Raw genomic sequence first — 19,459 nt, forward strand, 5'->3', positions numbered from 1 at the left:
GTACTTGTTGCCCCATTTGTAAATGTTAAACTACACGGTTTGGGAACAGGCTGATTTTCATTTGAATAAACCGTCATTTTTCTTTAGTGTATTAATATGTAATCACTCAGCTGAAATTTAGAAATTGTAGAAGACAAATAAGAACATAGTTTTAATGATTCTTAAAACTGATCTCTACTTAAATTTACATTTTTGTTTATACTCAATGTAGTAGTTTTTCTGTTACTATGTAATCATTGCTGAATGCTAAATTTAATACCTTTTTGTGACAGACAGCTGAAATGCCCCATCATTTGCTATGTTAACTATGGTTATTATTCCTATCAGTTACAATTTGTTTCTATGCAATTTTTCTTTACAGTTATAATTGCAGTGATTATGATTTTTATTGCAGTTCTTGTAGTACATCTGAGGTTACGTTGAGAAGGCCAGCAGCTGGGAGTCACAGTACAAGTGCTTGTTTTCATGGTAGCAGACTGTATGGGAACTCCACTTTGTACACTGCCTCTAGCTTTAGGTATGTGTTGAGGGCATTTGACTAGCCTGGTCATGTACACTCACATGACAGAAACTGTTCTCTTGAAATGCTTTACACCACTATGTTTGCCAGAAATTGGGACCTGGCAAGACTGTTTGTTGGATGGGGAGTTGCACAAAGCAGCGTTTGGTTTTCCACATTAACTACTCAGGAACAAATACATTTTTATTTTCTGCCATTGGCTCATGTCTTGGTTTTTTTTTTTTTTTTTTTTTTTTCCTTCTTCTTCTTCAATATGCCCTCAATGCTCTACAGCTGGAGGCCTTGTATGTAGATGTATTTTAGGTGTAAGAACAAAAAGCGTTTGTGTGTTTTCAGAAAAGAGGGAATTTGATAAGTGAAGCTCGGCATTAAAGACAAAAGAAGCATTTCAAGTCGATGTGTTTTGAAGCTCCCTCTCTTATTTTGTCTTTCAAATCCCTCGACTGGCAATTAGTGCCTTGCTGCCCTTCATGGTCAGTGGTTGGGGGAGTGGCGACCCGAAAATGTATACTTGGGATAGCATGGTGCTGTTTCAGCAGGGACACACCCTTGCTTTCATGTGCTTGGAACTCTTAGCATCGGCCCTATTTTTAACTTCAGCCAGAATTCACAAGGGCCGTTCTGGTCATGCGATTGGACAATGGGCTGGTGTGACTTTCACTTCTACAGGACAAGTGTGGAAAGAGGAAGGCGACCACACCGAACACCTTTTTTTTTTTTTTTTTTTTTTTTTTTTTCCTCCCCCCATGCTCTTACTGAGTAAAAGAGGAAAAATAAATCAGTGTTTTTTTGTAGTGGTTAGAGCCACTGCCTTGCACTCAAAGCACGAGTTTTAATTCCAACATGTGCTATATTACCTTTAATCAAAGTATTTACCCTGAACTGGTACAGTAAAAATGACCCTGCTGCATAAATAGATAAATCTTCCAGAGTACTTTAACAATGTGAAGCATTGAGTATAGTAAGTGTAAGTACCTTGCTCAAGGGTACTACAGCTGGAAGTGGGATTTGAACCTGTGACCTTTAGGCCTAAGTGCCTTATATATTTTTCATTGGTTTAAACTGAATTTTTACCGTAACTCATATTTTGAAGGGAAATTTCATGCAGTGACCCTAAGACTGTTTTCTTAATTTCCTTTCAAATATAATGAATTTCTTTAAGAATCATTCAGAGCGTAATAAGTGAAAAAGGGTAAAAAAATATCAGTTTTGGGGTCTGGTATAATGTTAACGTGTTATGGCCTTCTGCAATGTACAGTAGAGATTTTTTTTTTTTTTAATTCTAAAGTGTAGTGGACATCAGCTGCCATCATTTCCTTGCTAATGAGAGACTGTCCAAAGTGGTATCTTCTAGTTCTTACATCTCTCTGTTTGGCCCAGGGCTTTGAACCAGAAGACTTATACACTGGTGAGAACTTCAAGCAGGTTCTGTCAACGCTGCTGGCCGTGAATTTTGCGACTCAAGGTGAGACATAGCTGTCCTCCATCTGTTTCTTCAAGGCAAATGATGCACAAATCATCTTACATCAGCAATGGAATGCAGCATTGATTCAACTGTATATTTAATTCATTATAGCATCAACATTTCTTAAAATCATGTTGACATTTGGTACCACAGTCCTGCTATTATGAACAATTAGAAAAATCACAGCTTATTTTTAATTATGTATCACATTTTATAATAGGAAAGTTGGTATAATTGAATAATAATACTACCCAGGCTGGTCCAGCTGTCTTTCTCACAAAAGATGTCAGCTGTGGTTTTACTGTAACCACATGTGATTCCATATTTACTTGAACAACATAATAACTTGTACTCCTCTTTTATTAATAGTTTTTTTTATTATTATAAAGAGTAAACACTTGTACTCTATGCCCTGTATAAATGTAATAAACAGTTTTCAAAAAATAAAGGTAAAAAGAAAATGATGTACAATCCCTGTCTGATATGGTGACCTTTGCCAGGAAGTGAAAGGGTTATGTTCTTTTTATTATTAATCCTCTCCTTACCACTTCGATCTCACAAACTTTGCCTGTTCGCTGTCATTTATGGCAGAAATGCTCACAAATATTTTAGCTTCTATTTTAAATATTTTTGTGAACTATTTTCTGTAGAATGTATAAAGATGCTATTTTCTGCAGTCATTTATGATGTAAAAATTTGAGAGATGTCTAATTTTTTTTAAAACTGAAAAAACTATTTTGAAATTAAAATGTTAACTCAAGTATCATATGGCTGATTCAAAGCTGAGTAAACTTCAGTCTTGGATTTCTTCAATCCGCATTATTCTGCTGTTCTGTGTTTAATGTAAATTCAAAAAGAACATAACATGATATTATGTTTTTAGAACATAAATATTTTCATTGCATAAGAACCTGAATAGATGTCATTCTGCAGAACAGCATTTTAGATGCTATTTTATTTGTTTCCAGTAGATAATAACAGAGAACAGCATATTCCAAGGGATGCTGGGAGATCGGAAATGTCACGGCGTGTTGGATGTTGTTCCATCTTGTGCCTGATGGCAAGGTACTGCCAGTGTCTTGCGTTGAAGCTGCTATTCAGGGGCCACATGGAAGTGTGGCAGAGGGACCAAACGCTCGTCAGGCATGTTCTTGGCACCACGCACCCCAGATTCCTTCCCAAATGAGCGTGTGTCAAGCAGATGGTCCATAACAGGGCACTTCTTTGTGAGGCTGCCAGGCGATGGCATCTTTGGATGCCGCCAGTCATGCTCTTATCATTTTGGAGAAGAGCGTGCTTGAATGGGCAGTGCAGTCCATTGCGCTTCACTGAAAGAGTTTTAGACCCTTGAACAGTAGCTTCAAAGAGTCTACAGTTTTACCATGGTCTGTGCAGGTTCTAATTGACTGTGCTGCTCCTACAGTCCTGACCTTGTACCTCTTGCCATGTACTTCAGCATGTCCTATAAAGTTTTAGAATTGTCTTGTAGGGCCAGTATGGTCCCCTGTTGTATAACCATGTAAGACCCATGCGACCCATGTGGCACTAAGCAGATAAGATAAGGTCCATGGTTACAGTTGGTTTCGCCATCTGCTCTCCTCCCCACCACACTTCCCTCCATTACATCCCTTCATAGGGAGCCAAGTTAATCCTGCTCTACATATGGTCTTTTACAAAAAGGTCTCTTGATCAGTTCTCAATTTTACATTTGCTTCTATGAAGAGGATCAAGGAAAGATGTTCCCTCCTGAACGTCTTAATGTAAATGAAGACACGGCAGTTGACTGGGACAGGTCATACATGTTTAGTTTTTATGTTGTGTTTAAAAACGGAACACCTTAATATGTGATGCTATTAATATTTCTGTGTGTGCACTTAGAGAATATTCATTGGAATGAAATATGGATTTAGTGAGAACTGTCTACCCTGCGTGCCTTTAGGGGCCTTCTAAGCTCTGAGTTATTCTGGGGCTTCAGAGGGTATTTTTTTTATCACTCCAAATTATAAGAGATGCACTGTGGCCATAGTTTGAAGTCCCTCACACAGCCCTCGGCTAGGGTTGTGAGGCTAAGGTTCCCTTGATGGGATGTGGAGCTGGAACCCAACCATTTACATGCAGGAGCTGAATGCTAATGAAGCTGTGAGCAGATTGGTGCCAGTCCAGACTGGTCTTCCATCAGAAGCTTGGTGACACCAGACCACCAACATTCAGCTTCTCATCTGTCTGATAACGGTGTGATTGGATACTCAGACATGTCGAGCCAAAGATTTGTAGTAGCTATGTTTTCTCAGGATAGCTGGACTTGACACAAGTTCAAAGTCTTTAACACAGGGCTGCAGGGAGCCACAGTGTGATTGGCTGCAACCAGCTATTGAGTGTGACCACATGTAAAAGGAGGAGGCTTTCTGGACTGAAACTTGAACTCAGGTGTGTTTGCTGCTTGGGAACAGACCTGTAGATGGGCCAATAGATCTCCAGGTCACTGCAGGTGTTAACATTCCTAAAAGACTGGGCCCATGTGGTCACATCCCACAAGCAGATGTTCTCTCACAAAGAACACAACAGTCCATTGAGTGGAGCCTTTACTGTGAGCTCAAGAAGGGCCACAAAGGGCCTGTAAGCACCACCAGAAGTACAGCTGTCTGCAGGATGAGCAGGTTTATTTGCTTGAAGCTGGCGTAAGTCCTGCATGCTCTTGCATCTGTAGAGCAGAGGAGTCGGGAGGATTTACTGAGCTTTGATGACAACTATCTGACATCTGTTACGACTCAGAATCCTTCAGCAGAGACTTGAGGACATGTCAATGTTGTAATGTCTACAGAGACATCAGAAGTCACTAGTTACATTGTTACACAGTTACAGAGCTTCCATCCATAGGTGACATAAGCTGCATCTGTACCAAAGTGTGGAAGGCATCTCATAAGCCCACTGAGTAACGACACAAGCTCTTGGCTCCCTTTAAAAAGCTTAAAACTGACGATCATGCCCCTGGTTCCCACAGATTGTGTCATCGACAGACCATGTCCACGGTCCAGCAGCCCTTCAACTAGCCAGACCACCACCTCCTCTTCCTCACACACTTCATCAAATTTCAACAAAAACCTGCGAAGACAATCCAAAAGAACAGTAAGGATGCCCCCATGCTCTGATGGTCTGTTTTAAGGTTATGAGGTCATCTATCGCTCTTGCTGCTGTTGAAGAAACCATCCACCGGTTCAAATAGATCAAACGATGGATAGATAAATAAAAAAATCTTCATTAATCCTGGAGGAAATTGCACCAGACTACAGTAGCCATATATATATATATATATATATATATATACACACACACACACACATATCACTGTATTGGTAGAACAGCAATGTAGAGAGACAAACACTGGAATAGTGCTGCAAGTGAAAAAATATCACATTAAGGCAGGTATATGAGAATAAATAGAATTAAATGAAAATAGTATAGACAGCTCAGTACTTAACTGTTAGTATACTGACTCACCTGAGTTCCACAGGAGGTCAGGTTTCCTCCTGCAAAGTCCCTGAATGGTAGACTCCTCTCCCAAAAATATTAGGGAATTTGCTATTCTGGGTACCTTTGAATCGTGGCTTAAGACCCACCAACTTTAAAAACAAATACCAAAGCCAGAAAGATGCCATTAAGATCCATACTATTTTTTTGGGTGGCCAAGGCCTCATCAAGGCTGGATCACGCACACTTTCGTGTTAAATGGTGCGCCCTCGTTGCGGTTTAGGAGATGTCAGAGAACGGCAGCGGAGGACAACTGGTGGTGAAGGCCCGCTTCAACTTCAAGCAAAACAACGAGGATGAGCTGTCATTCAGCAAGGGCGAGTTGATCTGCGTTACTCGGCAGGAGGAGGGTGGCTGGTGGGAGGGCACACTCAACGGCAAGACTGGCTGGTTCCCCAGCAATTACGTTCGAGAGGTCAAGCATTCGGGTAAGTGTTATTCACTGCTCTGTGGCTATGACCATCTGCATTACCTGACTGCAGCAGTTGTGAGTTCTGTCTGTTAAAGAATGAGTCTCTCAATTTTGGTCTCTTCTGTCCTTTCAGAGAAACCAGTGTCACCTAAAACAGCAAGAGGTTTTGACAGTCCTCAGCTAACCAAGAACTACTATGGTGTGGTGAGTGGTGTGGTAGAATTCAGCACTGAATTGTTTGTCTGAAAGACTTCAACCCATACTAGCATGGCTTTTAGAATGTGAACCTTTCAAATGTTGTATGGAATGTTAACCCTGGCGTGGATGACGGCTCAGTTCTGCATGTACATTTATCCATGTAACTGTAGGTAGCGTAGGGTAAGAGCCATCAAGTCAAATTCAAAGCATGTAAACCATTTATGTGGTTTTCATGGTAAGGGGAGGGTATATTAAGGTACAATATTAGTTTGAGAGAAAACTCACATGAACAGAAGAACATGTAAACTCAGGACACCCTAAGCCAGATTCAAACTTGTATCAGAACATACAGTTGAGGTGCAGAAGCTGTGAACAAATTATAAAGCTAAGTACTAACATTTAAATCACAGCTGTTATGCCTTCGATGCTAAACTAGCCAAAAAGAGGCTTTTTTGGTTTAGATGGAACTTCAGAGCTCCATGTGAACAATTTTTTTTCGAAATGCTGGACGCAAACCAAATAAGAAGATCCACCAGCCTTTATTTCTCGATGTCCATATGTAAAACAACTTTTAACATCTTCATATAAATAAGTGGTCTATACACTGGCTCTTCATGTTACGAAAGGTTGACATTTGAATTTAATTTATTTTGTATTGTATTTCCTTCATTTATCTGTTTTCTAAACTTTCTGTTTGAGGAAGAGCGAATTCAGTCTGTGTTTACATGTAAAGCTGTTAGTCGTCAGTAAGGCACTGAAACGGCACAGGTGTGGGGCAACTTAATTCATCGCAACCCCATAGTCTTTATAGGTTGTGTCTTGTGCTTGTGATTCTAAGGGCAGCAGAAAGAAGAAACATCATTTTACGATAGAGATCAAGGTGCTGACAAAGAAAACTGGAAGTGGCCAGAAGCTGACGAACACTGAATCTGCTTAATGGATAAAGAAGGTTGAATAGGAGTTCGGAGTTTGTTTGGAGTCAGTATTTTTAAGTAATTTTTATATTTAATGTTTGTAAGTATAAAAATAGGGGGATGTAGTGGCGCAGCGGGTTTGACCGGGTCCTGTTCTCCGGTGGGTCTGGGGTTCGAGTCCCACTTGGGGTGCCTTGCAACGGACTGGTGTCCCGTCCTGGCTGCATCCCTTCCCCCTCCAGCCGTTTGCCCTGTGTTGCTGGGTTAGGCTCTGGCTCCCCGTGATCCCATATGGGACAGGCGGTTTCAGATGATGTGTGTGTGTGTGTGTGAGAGTTATTACACACTTTGTCATTCTTGGGTTTTGGCTAACAGTTTAGATTATTTATATGCAGTAAAAATTGTTACTTTTTAGTCAAATGTTTAAAAGTAACATTTTATTCACAGGAGATGTACCTTTGTCAGTAGTTCTGTATAATAGAAAGCTTGATATAAAAGTTCTTGTCTAAGGTGCGCACATACACACACACGCTGGCCAAAACTGCTTGTTCCAAGTGGGGTCGCGGCAACCCGGAGCCTAACCCGGCAACACAGGGCATAAAGCCTGAGGGGGACGGGACACACCCAGGATGGGACACCGCTCCGTCACAAGGCACTCCAAGCAGGACTCGAACCCCCGACCCACCAGAGAGCAGGACCTGGCCAAACCCGCTGCGCCACCGTGCCCCCCCTAAGGCATTCAGTTCAGTTTTATCTGAGTTGTGTAGACAATTACATGAACAATTTACTCAAGGCAACAGAAAAAAAGATTATTCACACTAGCTTTCCTGGACTGCCAATGTGAAGTGCCACTTCAGTCCATGTGCCCCTGATGTCAAAAGCTTGTTTGAAGTGAGAAGATTCAACACTTGAATTCCGTTGCCCATATTTTAAGTAATTTCACCTGTGTTGCTAGATCATCCTCCATTCAGCTGACACTTTTCTCCAAATTGACTTTGAGCTACCTGCATTTATTCTGCGAAAGAAGTGGGTTTTGAGAGAGAAAATAAACAAGCAGACGCACGTACCTGCCTACTAACATATGATGTGTGCATGTATTGCAAAGGGTCCCAGAGATAGTTTGTGCTGTTCTAGTCTCATGGTAAATGTGTGCTATGTATTTTTCTCTTGCACAAATTGTACTGTCCCCCTTCTTGTTTGCATTTTAAGTGTCCTGAGGCAGCCTCTTGGAAAGGGTGCTGTACAAAAGTTAATTGATTATATTGAGTGGTGATTCACAGATAAGATTAGGGTCTGAAGCTGTGCTCAACTGTTCTCTTCTCCTTCCTGCATCAGGTGGTGCAAGACATCCTTGAGCACGAGCGGGAGTTTGTGAAGGACCTGCAGACCTTGTTGGGCTGCTATCTCCGCCCACTGCAATCCAGTGACAAGTGAGGAGGGGTGTGCAGTGGGAGCAGGGAGAGTGTGGGGGGGGGATTCAGCACTTGTGACTGAAAAGCAGTACTGTTGTGTGGTTTCTCTACATTAGTGTAACGTGAACACCTGTAAATCAGGTGCTTGGTATTGCAAGTCCAGTCCGGTGCATAATCCACTAAAATAAGCATTGCTTTTTAAGAATGATTTTTAAAACGTATGATTGTTTATGATTATTTATATGATACGATACATCTCTACATGGTGACTTACGGTTCTAGGTCTGTATGCTTGACTAAGCTACTTACAATGACCTAGCTAGGTAACTTATTGCTGCAGTTCAGGATCAAGTACCTTAACCAGTGTACTGCCTGCTGCCCCATATTGCATGATGGGAATCACTGTATCTTTAGGTATCTTTTCTGTGGGGCACATTGACATTTTTAAAGACTGTATGATTCACATGATGATGTGTCTGTAGGACGATGAGATGAAAGTGCCAGAATGAAATGTGTCGAGTGGGTCACCGGAGTACATGTGATGTTTATCGTGCCTATGTCTGGTCTGTGTAGATTGTCCAGTGCGGACAGCGCCAGTCTGCTAGGGAATCTGGAGGATGTCTTCACATTTCAGCAGGGCCTCTGCCTTGCTCTGGAGGAATGCGCCAAGTGAGTAGATCACGTGGAAGGGACAGTCTCTACCGTGTCTCGCTGGTGCCTTATTTGGTCTGCGTGAGGTCAGAGCGCAGCTGAAAGAGCATCAGTTGCGCCCCTTCCCTGGACGTCCTCGTCACACACTGCGTCAGCGCAGCAGTCGCCTGCCAGCAAGCTGTCAGCTCTGTCTGGCTTTCAGTGACTCCTGGTCGCTCCGACCATTTGGTCTCTGGAGCTTTTGTCTAGGCTGTCTACATCTCTGCCTGTTTTTACTCAAAGAGCACCGCTTTAAATTTGAAACTCAAAGCTTGTTCATCTACTCATTTGGTCATTTATGTTCACAAATTTGTACACTGCCTTTACACTGAGGCCTCATATTGAAGGTGTAACAAAGTTTAAACAGGAATCATTGAACTTTTTTTTTTTTCTGAATGTTACACTAAAAGTAGGGGGTGCGGTGGCGCAGTGGGTTGGACCACAGTCCTGCTCTCCAGTGGGTCTGGGGTTCGAATCCCGCTTGGGGTGCCTTGCGGCGGACTGGCGTCCCGTCCTGGGTGTGTCCCCTTCCCCCTCTGGCCTTACGCCCTGTGTTACCGGGTAGGCTCCGGTTCCCCGTGACCCCGTATGGGATGAGCGGTTCAGAAAGTGTGTGTGTGTGTGTGTGTGTGTGTGTGTGTGTGTGTGTTACACTAAAGCTTTTAATTATTTAATGTGTGTTACAGATTCTTCACTGAAAACGCAGCCTGTAAAGTGGGTTGTAGTTGTGCTAAAAAGATGCTTTTTTTTGAGGCTATTTTTTTCCAGTCACAGAGCGCCACCTTCTGTTGAACATATGGAATAACCCACAAATTTGAAAAATAGAAGTAAAGCAGCCTATTAGACGAGGGATTGGTTTTTTGGTTGGTTGTCTGTGTGCTTGGTTTGGATGACCACCCGCTCCCTCTGTCCGCCCTCTCCTCCCAGGGTGACCGAGGGCCAACAGCGTCTGGGCGGCTGCTACATGAACCTCATGTGTCAGATCAAGACGCTGTACCTGAACTACTGCAGCAGCCACCCATCTGCCGTCTGCGTGCTCACCGATCACAGGTGAGTGTGCATGTGTGAAAGTGCACCGGACAGATGTCCTCTGCAGAAGCTTGCAGGAACACATCTTCTGTGTGAAGGTGCTTTAGTTAGGCTTGCATGGACAGGCAGTTGTGTCTGAGCAATGATTGTTTCAGAACTGATTTCAGGTAAGTTGTTCTTTTTTTTGGTCAGCAGACATATTTCTACACAAAGTGCAAGCTTGAAAAGTAGTTTCAGTCTGATGCATACGCAGAAAAAATTTACAGTATACAGGCTCTTCAACCTACACAACTTGATCAGAACTTTATGTAACTCTGATGTGTTCTCAACTCCAAATGCACTTTTACACCTAAATCACAATTAAAAAAACCTCCATACTACAGACTTCACTGTAAACATCCCCAAGTAAAGCTGTAAAAATAATACATACTTTAACGCTTTCATCCATCCATTGTCAATAAGCACTTGTCCTTTGAAAGATCTCAGTTGTCTGGTGCCTGTAAGTAAGAGTAAAGCAGGATACAGCATGGATGGGATTGAAGTCCATCACCCCATAACATGTTCATTTTCTTGTTTTTAATTAACTTATATTAATTTGTTTTAAATTACCAAAAAACAAAAAGCATGTCACTCCACAACCTTCTAGTCTGTTCCAAATACCTGCTGATTCATTGCCTAAACCAATCCATGGTTTTTCAGCTTCTATCCACTTTCATCTTCTATCTGTCCATGCAGTTAGTAACAGCTTAATACAGTAATACAGATGTCCTCCATTAGGAAAAACTCTTGGTTGCAGCTATAATAAATAAAAATTGCCTTCTAAGACTTGTTTTTTATGTTTTTACTAACTTTGAGCTACATTAAAATTAAAATTTTATAAAATAACTATATAAAAATACATTTTATCCACAAAATACAGTGCTGATTGTTGACTGATTCGTCCTGTAAACATGGGCAACACAACCTGAATTACTTGATAGAATGTCCAAAACTCAATTTGTAAAGCAACGTGTTCATGGCTTTGTTAGTTTAAAAAGGCATCGGGTACCAGTATCCTGTTCCAATTTAATTTTACTATCAACTAGCAGCTGGTTGCTTCTATTTTTCAACAGACAGAAATTTTAGAAGATTTAGAAAATTTTAGGATAAAACTGCAAAGGTAAAAGTACATAAGCTGTAAAATGTCCATATTTTCAAATACACACACACACACACACACACACACAAATTTTCTGAACCGCTTGTCCCATACGGGGTCGCGGGGAACCGGAGCCTACCTGGCAACACAGGGCATAAGGCCGGAGGGGGAGGGGACACATCCGGGATGGGACGCCAGTCCGTCGCAAGGCACCCCAAGCGGGACTCGAACCCCAGACCCACCGGAGAGCAGGACCCGGTCCAACCCACTGCGCCCCCTATTTTCAAATATTGGTCACTAAAATATTTGTAATGCGAGGAGCCAGTGTACAGTACTGTACTGGAGAAATATTGTCTTTGTTAAGATCCACTGGGTGCCGCTGTTACTGGAGTCTTGCAGTTGGGACGTTGCTCTTGATCTCCTGAGAATGGCTGAGGCTTTCTGCTGTCGTAACTCAGAAACACCCATAGAGGTTTGTGGTGAAGTGCAAATTCTGAATTGAGAAATAGAGAACCATTGACCTTTAACTGCCATGGCTGCTCTTGGCAGAGGGGTGCTTCATAAAAGTACCTTTTGTGGCGTGAGCATCCTGTGTCTGTTTTTTTAGTAAGGCGAACTTCTCTGTAATTGCACATTTAATTGGTGCTGAAACTGAAAGCATGCAGCAGAGAGGATAAACAGAGGAAGCTGTTCCTACCCTCTTGTTGTGGTTGAACCAAAGACCCATTTTATGTCTTTTCTTAAAAAGTTTACTCACTTTTAGATGCCTTTCACAGTTAAGCTTACATTAGATGATGCTTTTCCTGAGAGCCACTCACAGTGTTAGGTTTGTATACTAAGCTGCTAAGCACATTTTCCCATTATACAGCGGGGTAATTTTTACTGCAGCAATAAGTACCTAAGGGTAAGTACCTTGATCAAGGGTACTATAGCAAGAAGTGGGATTTGAACCTTGGCCTTCTGATTACAAGGAAGTGGCTCTAACTGCTACGCCACCTGCTGCTCCGAAGTGATTTACTTGATAGAATTTCCAAAACTCAGTTTGTAAGGCAACGTGTTCATGGATTCATTAGTCTAGCGATGCATCGGATACCGTGGTGTGTAGAGATGTCCCATTTCACTGTATGGACTCAGGGTTGAATCCCACCTCCTAGTGTAGTCCACTTGATCAAGGTTCCTTAACCTGAATTGCTTCAAAGAAAATTATCCAGCTCTATGAGTGGGTCAGTAATTATCATTAGCTTTGTGTACAAACATGATATTGTAAGTCACTTGGAAGAAACACATTAGGTGAATGAGTAAATCGCTTTTCTGTCACAGGAGCAATACTTAAAACATTCAGCTGGTCTCTGGGTGGCCTTGTCATTTGCATGATGTTTTACTTTGTTTGTTGCGTTTCTTCCTGGCTGTATGTGCGTGTGTGTGTGTGTGTGTGTGTGTGTGTGTGTGCACGCATGCGTGATGCAGTGAGGAGCTGGACAGGTTCATGGAGAGCCAGGGTGCCAGCAGCCCGGGGATTCTCACCCTGACGAGCAGCCTGAGCAAACCGTTTGTGAGGCTTGACAAATACCCTGCGCTGCTGCAGGAGCTCGAGAGACACATGGAGGTTTGTTCAGTGCAGACACAGACCACTGTCCTCACACACATGCACACACCAGACTCTGAATCAGCATAGTCTTTATGCTCATTGTCAGCATAATTAAATTAGTTGTTCTAGTAACAGCAGGTGGTGTAACGGTTAGAGCTGTCACCTTTCAATGAAAGGACCCAGGTTTGAATCCCACCTCCAGCTGTAGTACCTTTGATCAAGGGACCGTACTTACCTTTGAGCATTGTAAAGATTACCCAGCAGTGTATATGGGTAAATCTCTGTAAGTAGCATTTAGATTTATTCATGTAGCTGACACTTTTCTCCAGAGCAACTTACAGTGTTAAGGTTACATAATTTATCTGATGCTTTTCACTAAAGCAACTTACAAGTTAGTCTGTGTACAATTGTTTACCCATTTATACAGCTGGGTAATGTTACTAGAGAACTTTAGAGTCGGTACCTTGCTCAGGGGTTCTACAGCCATAGGTGGGCCTCAAACTTGCAACTTTTGGGTCCAAAGGCAACAGCACTACCCTATAGCAGCATGCACACCACACATTGTAAGCTACTTACATTTACATTTGAAGAAAAGCTCCAGCTAAGTGAATGAATGAGTAAATAAATAGCATCCAACTGTGTAAAACTGTAAAGTGTTTGGATAAAAAGCATTGGCTACGCATCTCAGTTTACAAGTGTTCCTTTGGCAGGTGCTTTTCTTCTCTGCACCGCTATGTTAAATGTGTAAGGGGCAACTTTTTGCAGATGTGATTTGTTATTATTTTGCATCTTGAAGGAGGCTCATCCAGACTACAGCGATATCTTGAAAGCTACGGTGGCCTTCAGGAACCTTGTGGTAGGTTCCCTCGTCTCAAAATCACCACATTGGCACTAGCAGTTCCCTTGGTAACAGGTCAGGCAAGCAACAACAACAAGGGGGTGGCTGCACCAAACGGAGCGAGGAAAACGAGTCCTGGCTCAGACGCCACACGTCAGGCCACCCCACATGCCGCGGTCCTGTGACCGGCATGTGCTGAAAATAGCTGCTCAGGCACGGAAAAGCTAGAGAGGAGAGGAGAGGAGGAGGAGGAGAAAAAGAGACAAGTGCTGTTTCCGCCACGAAAACATGAGGAGGAAGGCGTGAGTCAGAGCACCTTCAAACTGTTAGAAGGCAGGAGTTCCCATTCCAATGGCGGTGGCTCTGGCACCAAGTCACAGGTACCATCATTTGCATAACTAGGCTAGCTTTGATGTCTGACGTGGCTTTTTCGTTTTCCCCCTTACCAGTTTCAGCATGCTTATGGTTCAGGGTAATTCCCCCTTGCTTTTACCTGCTTCCATTCATTGCCTGGTCATTAGGTTTCCCCAGCAAGATAAAGTGTGAAGCTACATTCAGTAGCGTGATAACGTTTATATTTAATGTAATGTGTCTTACTGAAGTTTGGTGTGTGTGTGTGTGTGCGTTGGTGTATATCTGTGAGACAGGGTGTGTGTTCATTTACCGCATAAATATAGCACTAGTGTAAACACGGAAGAGGTTTTTTGTTGACCCAGAATTTTCAAGTTCTTTTTCAGTACACACAGCAAAGAATAGCCACAGGAGGAATCTGCACCATGAACCTTTGGTGTGAGAATCATTTCCCATGAAGCCTTGCTGCTCATCCTCCACGCTTCCTGTGTCATGGCCCCACAGGCACAATGCCAGGAGCTGCGAAAACGAAAGAACTTGGAGCTGCAGATCCTGTCAGAGCCAGTGCGCGGCTGGGAGGGCGAGAACATGCGGACTCTGGGCCCCGTGCTCTACATGTCCCACGTCAGCATGCAGAGCAGCGCCAGTGAGGTAAACAGGCCGCACACTTCCCCTTTCACCCCGATGGCGGCCTGGAAAGGTGGCGCGCCACGTGTGCTGATATGTGCCATCACTCTCAGAAGCCACTTTCGCAAGATAAGACCATCCTTTCCCTTTTCACAAGCAGAAATCTGAGCATAACACTTTGGCCGCACCGCGAGGCCTCACTGTGAACGTGCTTTGTGACTCCTGCACATTGTTTACTGTCAGATCTTCACAAGAACAATGCCTTTCAGTGTTGCACGGTGGGACAAGTACCACTCCTTTCTGCTTTTCACCACACGCAATCTGGAAGGTGTTAGTCAGCCCAAGTTCACCCATAGCCCTGCTGCCATCATCGCTGGTGACTTAGTAATATTAGGACCAGAAAGGGGGCACTCTCCGGTGAAACGAAAGCCTGCTAAATATAGGACGGAAAAGGTCGCCCTGGCTTTTCGGGTAGCGACGAAGGCCCGTTCCACAAAGAAGTGTGACAGAAAACCAAAAGTGACCCCTTGCAAAGTCACGTGGGCCCGGGAAGCCACCAACAGGAATTGCCACGTGCTCCTCGAGGCACGACTGGCAGAAGTCATTCAGATTTTACTCCTCAATGTGGGTGGTTTTGTGAATATTAAGTGGCCCTTCTTGTAACAAGATATTGTTTTTGTATTTTTCAGGCTTATGCAAGTGCACGTTTACCCTAGAGATGGTAAACAAGAGGACTGATAAGCTTTGGAATTAGTAACAAATGACTGATATCTTGTATTTTGTCTGTGATTCATTAGTCAAGCTGACATCCGGGAAACAACCACGATTTAATGAAAACATTTGGTTTCCGTTTATTTTTGGAAAATAGAAAACGTGCTCCCCGCAGGAGTAAGTCGCCCACTTGGCTGCCATTTTGAATAATTTGTTTACACTGTGGTCCCGTGAGACACCAGTTTTGCTGAGTTTTGCCCAGCATCATTGAGCTTTCCAAGGAGGAACTTTTCTTGTATGGCTTTGCCCGTCTTGACTGATACACTGTGTTGTTGTACAATGTAACCCTGTGATCTTTGTCCACTGTACAGGACAAAGAGGAGCGCTACTTGATGCTGTTCCCTAACCTTCTCATCATACTGTCTGCAAGCCCACGGATGAGCGGTTTCATCTACCAGGTAAGACCTACAGGTGGAGTAACGGTAATTGTCAAGGCGGGTCACCTGAAGGGTTCTGGATGTCACAAAGGGCTCTGCTCCACTACCCTTGAGAAAACTACTTAATGTCAGTTGCTTCTGGAAAAAGTACCAGCCAGTATAAAATTATCTTCAATGTCACTTTGAATAAGTGCTTAACTTTGCAAGATGATAATTACAGTTTAGTGTCTGGAGGGAACAAGAGAATTGCACCATGGTAAGAGCCCTTTAAACCAGCTCCACACATTCTCTTCCATTCAGTTCCCTATTCTCCTCTTGCTTCCCAGGGGAGAATACCACTGACAGGGATGGCTACGGTGAAACCACTGGAAGACACAGAGAGCGGCCACTACGGCTTTGAGATAACAGGTCTGTTTCCGTGTAACACTAAAGGGAGGACATGAAGGCTGTGTTCTTCACAGGAGGTCATTGTATTTAATAAGCTGTTTAGTCTGTTTGGGGCAGCTGGTAATGTAGTGGGTAGAGGTGTTACCTTTGGACCCAAACGTTACAGGTTTGAATCCCAGCTGCAACTGTACTACCCCTCAGTAAGAGTTAGTGAACTGGATAAATGTAATATATGTAGTCACGTAGCCTTTTTGCAAGACTGATATTTTGGTTTTGAATTTTAATTTGAAATAATTATAAATATATGTTTGACGAAGCAATTTGATACCATAGTTGACAGCTCACTTGGTGTTTTGGAAATCTGTTATGAACTTGAAGGTTTTGTTCTGTGTGTCCATTCTGACGTTCTGCTTGCGTACATTCTTGCACGTGCTATCAGGGGGCATTGCTGAACGGATCATGGTGGTCTGCAGTAGCCAGCAGGAGCACCAGAACTGGTTGGAGCAACTGCTCCCACTGAGCAAAGGAGGTAGCCCAGTGGGAACTGTCAGTAAGGTAGAGCACCACCAGTCAAAGCAGAGGACTATGGTATTAGACCAGAGCTAACATGTAGCCTTAGAGACGTTTTTTTTTGTTTCATACTCAGGGCTGGGAGGGCCGGTCTGCTCACAGTACCTCCAGCCACCAGACTGCTTCCCTGGGGTTTAGCTCTCCTGTTGCCAGCCGGGGTCCCTTGGAGCCTCCCAAAATAGCTAAGCCCTGGTCCCTGAGCTGCCTGCGACCTGCACCTCCTCTTAAACCCTCTGCTGCACTGGGTTACAAGGAGGTAGGTGGTGCAAGACTTACTGTCACGTTCTTTCAAGTTGATGCACTTGGATAAAGGTGGCTGCACACAAGTACCATGTGGTGAATAATAAAGAATAATTAAATGTCAATCATAATAATCATAATGTAAAAGTCAAAAGTAAATCATTTTAAAACTAAAAAAAAAACAAGTATACCGTAACAAACTTATTTTTGGTTGCACCAGTGTGTTGCAAGACATACAGTAGTTTGATTAGTTGTCTGCCGGGAGAGAGGTACATCCCTGATGCACACATACATGCTACACGCATCCTACTTATAACAGCAATTAAGAAGCTGCGTGTGTGATAAACGGGTTCAGAAAGTTGAATTTCTTTTATTAGTTTTGCTAATTTGTCATATCAAAGTTTCTTCGAATGTCAAGTTATTATACTCAGCTTGTTATACATATGTACCCATTTTTTACAGTTGGGTAATTTTTACTTTTGCAATTCAAGGTAAGTAACTTCATCAAGGGTATAACAGCAGGAGTGGGATTGAGAAGAAATTTGTATAAGTGGTATAGAGTAAGTTGAGTCTAACGCTGAAGGGTAAGGGCTTTTATTTTTTATTATTTTTTCTTTTTTTTTTAATGGGACTTACTGTAATGTGCACTGAGACTGATGCTCAGGGTTTATGTCCAGGGATACACTAGTATCAGTAGTGCTGTGTTTCAGTTCCCTCTGCCTCCTTCTATACACACCATTTACCTCTGTTCCTTTGACTTTGTAAGTTTACTATAATGACCATGGTGGCGCAGTGGGTAGTGCTGGTGCCTCACAGCTTAGTGTCAGTGGAGTTTGCATATTCTCCCTATGTTCACATGGTTTTCCTTCAGGTGCACTGGTTTCCTCCCACAATCCAAAGATGTCTTTTAGTTGAAGTGGTGACTCCAAATTCCCCCTGGTGTGTGTGTGTGTGTGTGTGTGTGTGTGTGTGTGTGTGTGTGTGTGTGTGGATGGCTCTGTCTGGGATTTCCCTGCACTGGACTGGTGTCCAGTCCATGGTGTAACCCTGCCTCATGCCCTATGCTTCTGGGATATGCTCTGAGCCACCATGTCCCTGCATTGGACAAGTGGTTATTAATAAATGGATATCTGGATGAATAGACAACCCTTAACAAAGTTGCCATTTCTCCATCTGGGCAGTTTTACTCATGTTTCTCAGCCTCTTCCATAACATGAGAAGTGGCTCCCATCCTGGAAGGCCTGTGTTTCCATGGAACTGGGAAGCCAGAGTGGGGGAAGGTCACAAAGAAGGAGAGGGGGTCTTTGTGGGAAGGCTGGAATTTTGACTGTTTTCAAGTGCACTGGCCACTCATCATGTAACTTCTCTCATGCCGCTTCTCTTCTCTCTTCCCACACTGGTGTCGGTAGAGGATGTCTTATATCATGAAGGTAAGGCTGGAGCCTGTGTGTTTGCTTGGCTTTGCTCAAGTGGCGTGACATCCCATCATTGTCCTTCCTCACTGCCTCTGGCTCACTTCTGTCTTTCTCCTTCTCTTGTATGCCTTGTCTGCCTTGTGAGTCTTGCCACCTCCTGTACACTAAGAAAGACTGTAGCCCAGAGACACACACACAGAGAACATGGTTTGCTTCCCCCATGGAAGGTTTTCCACTTTTAGATGACTGACACATTAAGATGAACTGATACTTTGAGATTTTGAGCATCCTTATAACCTCCCGAGATGCAGCAGTTTATGTCCTCTAGAGTGGACAAAAATGCGTCACTCCATCTCAGGAGGCTAGATGTATGTGTTTTGGTTGTCCCTGTCCGACGTGAGGATGTAGCAGTGCATATGCGGGTGCTCGCTGGTCTTGAGTGTTTGCTGTTTGTGTGTATCCATGTGAGTCTCTGTGTGGAAAGTGTGAGCCCAAATCCTGCTGCATGGGACCTGCAAATTGGCCTGAAAGTGAGTTGCGTCACACTGTATCATGTCATACTGCGTAGAGTGATTCGTTTTATCCAGGGGACCATGAAAATGCTGCGACTGAGCTGTTCCACTTGAGTTTGCATTTGCATTGTTTTCTTTTTCCTTTAAATCAGTATAGGTTATTGTGGTCCATGGAAATCACCTAAAGTTAGTGAACGTTTGTCATTTAGGTGTTCTGGAGCGCTTAAGTCAGCAAAATGTTGCAGAAGACTGTGGTATGCAGTAGTATCGTTTCTTTTGCCGCAAGGCTAGAAGTTCTTAACGTTGTTTTTGTTTTTTTCTATAATGTTGCTCTTACAGGAGACCGTTTTCTAGGAGAGCTTATCTGAGCCCTCAGAGTTATTCTGATTTTCTAAATTAGTTGTGGAATTCATTGAAGTCGCTTTTTGTTTTTCTTAAGAATCAGAGCAATGTTGTTACATACAGTTCCTTATTGTT

At 43.1% G+C, this 19,459-nt stretch overlaps 1 protein-coding gene across 3 annotated transcripts in view; it reads left to right on the top strand.

The window, feature by feature from the left end:
* The window catches only part of arhgef6 (Rac/Cdc42 guanine nucleotide exchange factor (GEF) 6), a 33,884-nt gene that overhangs the window by 8,666 nt on the left and 5,759 nt on the right, over positions 1-19,459 (top strand). For 2 of the 3 annotated variants that reach the window (XM_018743237.2, XM_018743239.2), the window contains 15 exons: positions 1,901-1,985; positions 4,987-5,111; positions 5,737-5,941; positions 6,059-6,129; positions 8,373-8,467; positions 9,023-9,118; positions 10,067-10,189; positions 12,774-12,912; positions 13,691-13,750; positions 14,588-14,734; positions 15,793-15,879; positions 16,185-16,266; positions 16,685-16,800; positions 16,892-17,071; positions 18,465-18,485. In XM_018743237.2, the coding sequence (XP_018598753.2) occupies positions 1,901-1,985; positions 4,987-5,111; positions 5,737-5,941; positions 6,059-6,129; positions 8,373-8,467; positions 9,023-9,118; positions 10,067-10,189; positions 12,774-12,912; positions 13,691-13,750; positions 14,588-14,734; positions 15,793-15,879; positions 16,185-16,266; positions 16,685-16,800; positions 16,892-17,071; positions 18,465-18,485 (1,632 nt within the window). The remainder of the gene's footprint in view (positions 1-1,900; positions 1,986-4,986; positions 5,112-5,736; positions 5,942-6,058; positions 6,130-8,372; positions 8,468-9,022; positions 9,119-10,066; positions 10,190-12,773; positions 12,913-13,690; positions 13,751-14,587; positions 14,735-15,792; positions 15,880-16,184; positions 16,267-16,684; positions 16,801-16,891; positions 17,072-18,464; positions 18,486-19,459) is intronic. The other variant, XM_018743238.2, reaches the window with a different exon arrangement.

The sequence above is a fragment of the Scleropages formosus genome, chromosome 14 (genome assembly GCF_900964775.1).
Source record: "Scleropages formosus chromosome 14, fSclFor1.1, whole genome shotgun sequence".
In the NCBI taxonomy this organism is placed as follows: Eukaryota; Metazoa; Chordata; class Actinopteri; order Osteoglossiformes; family Osteoglossidae; genus Scleropages; species Scleropages formosus.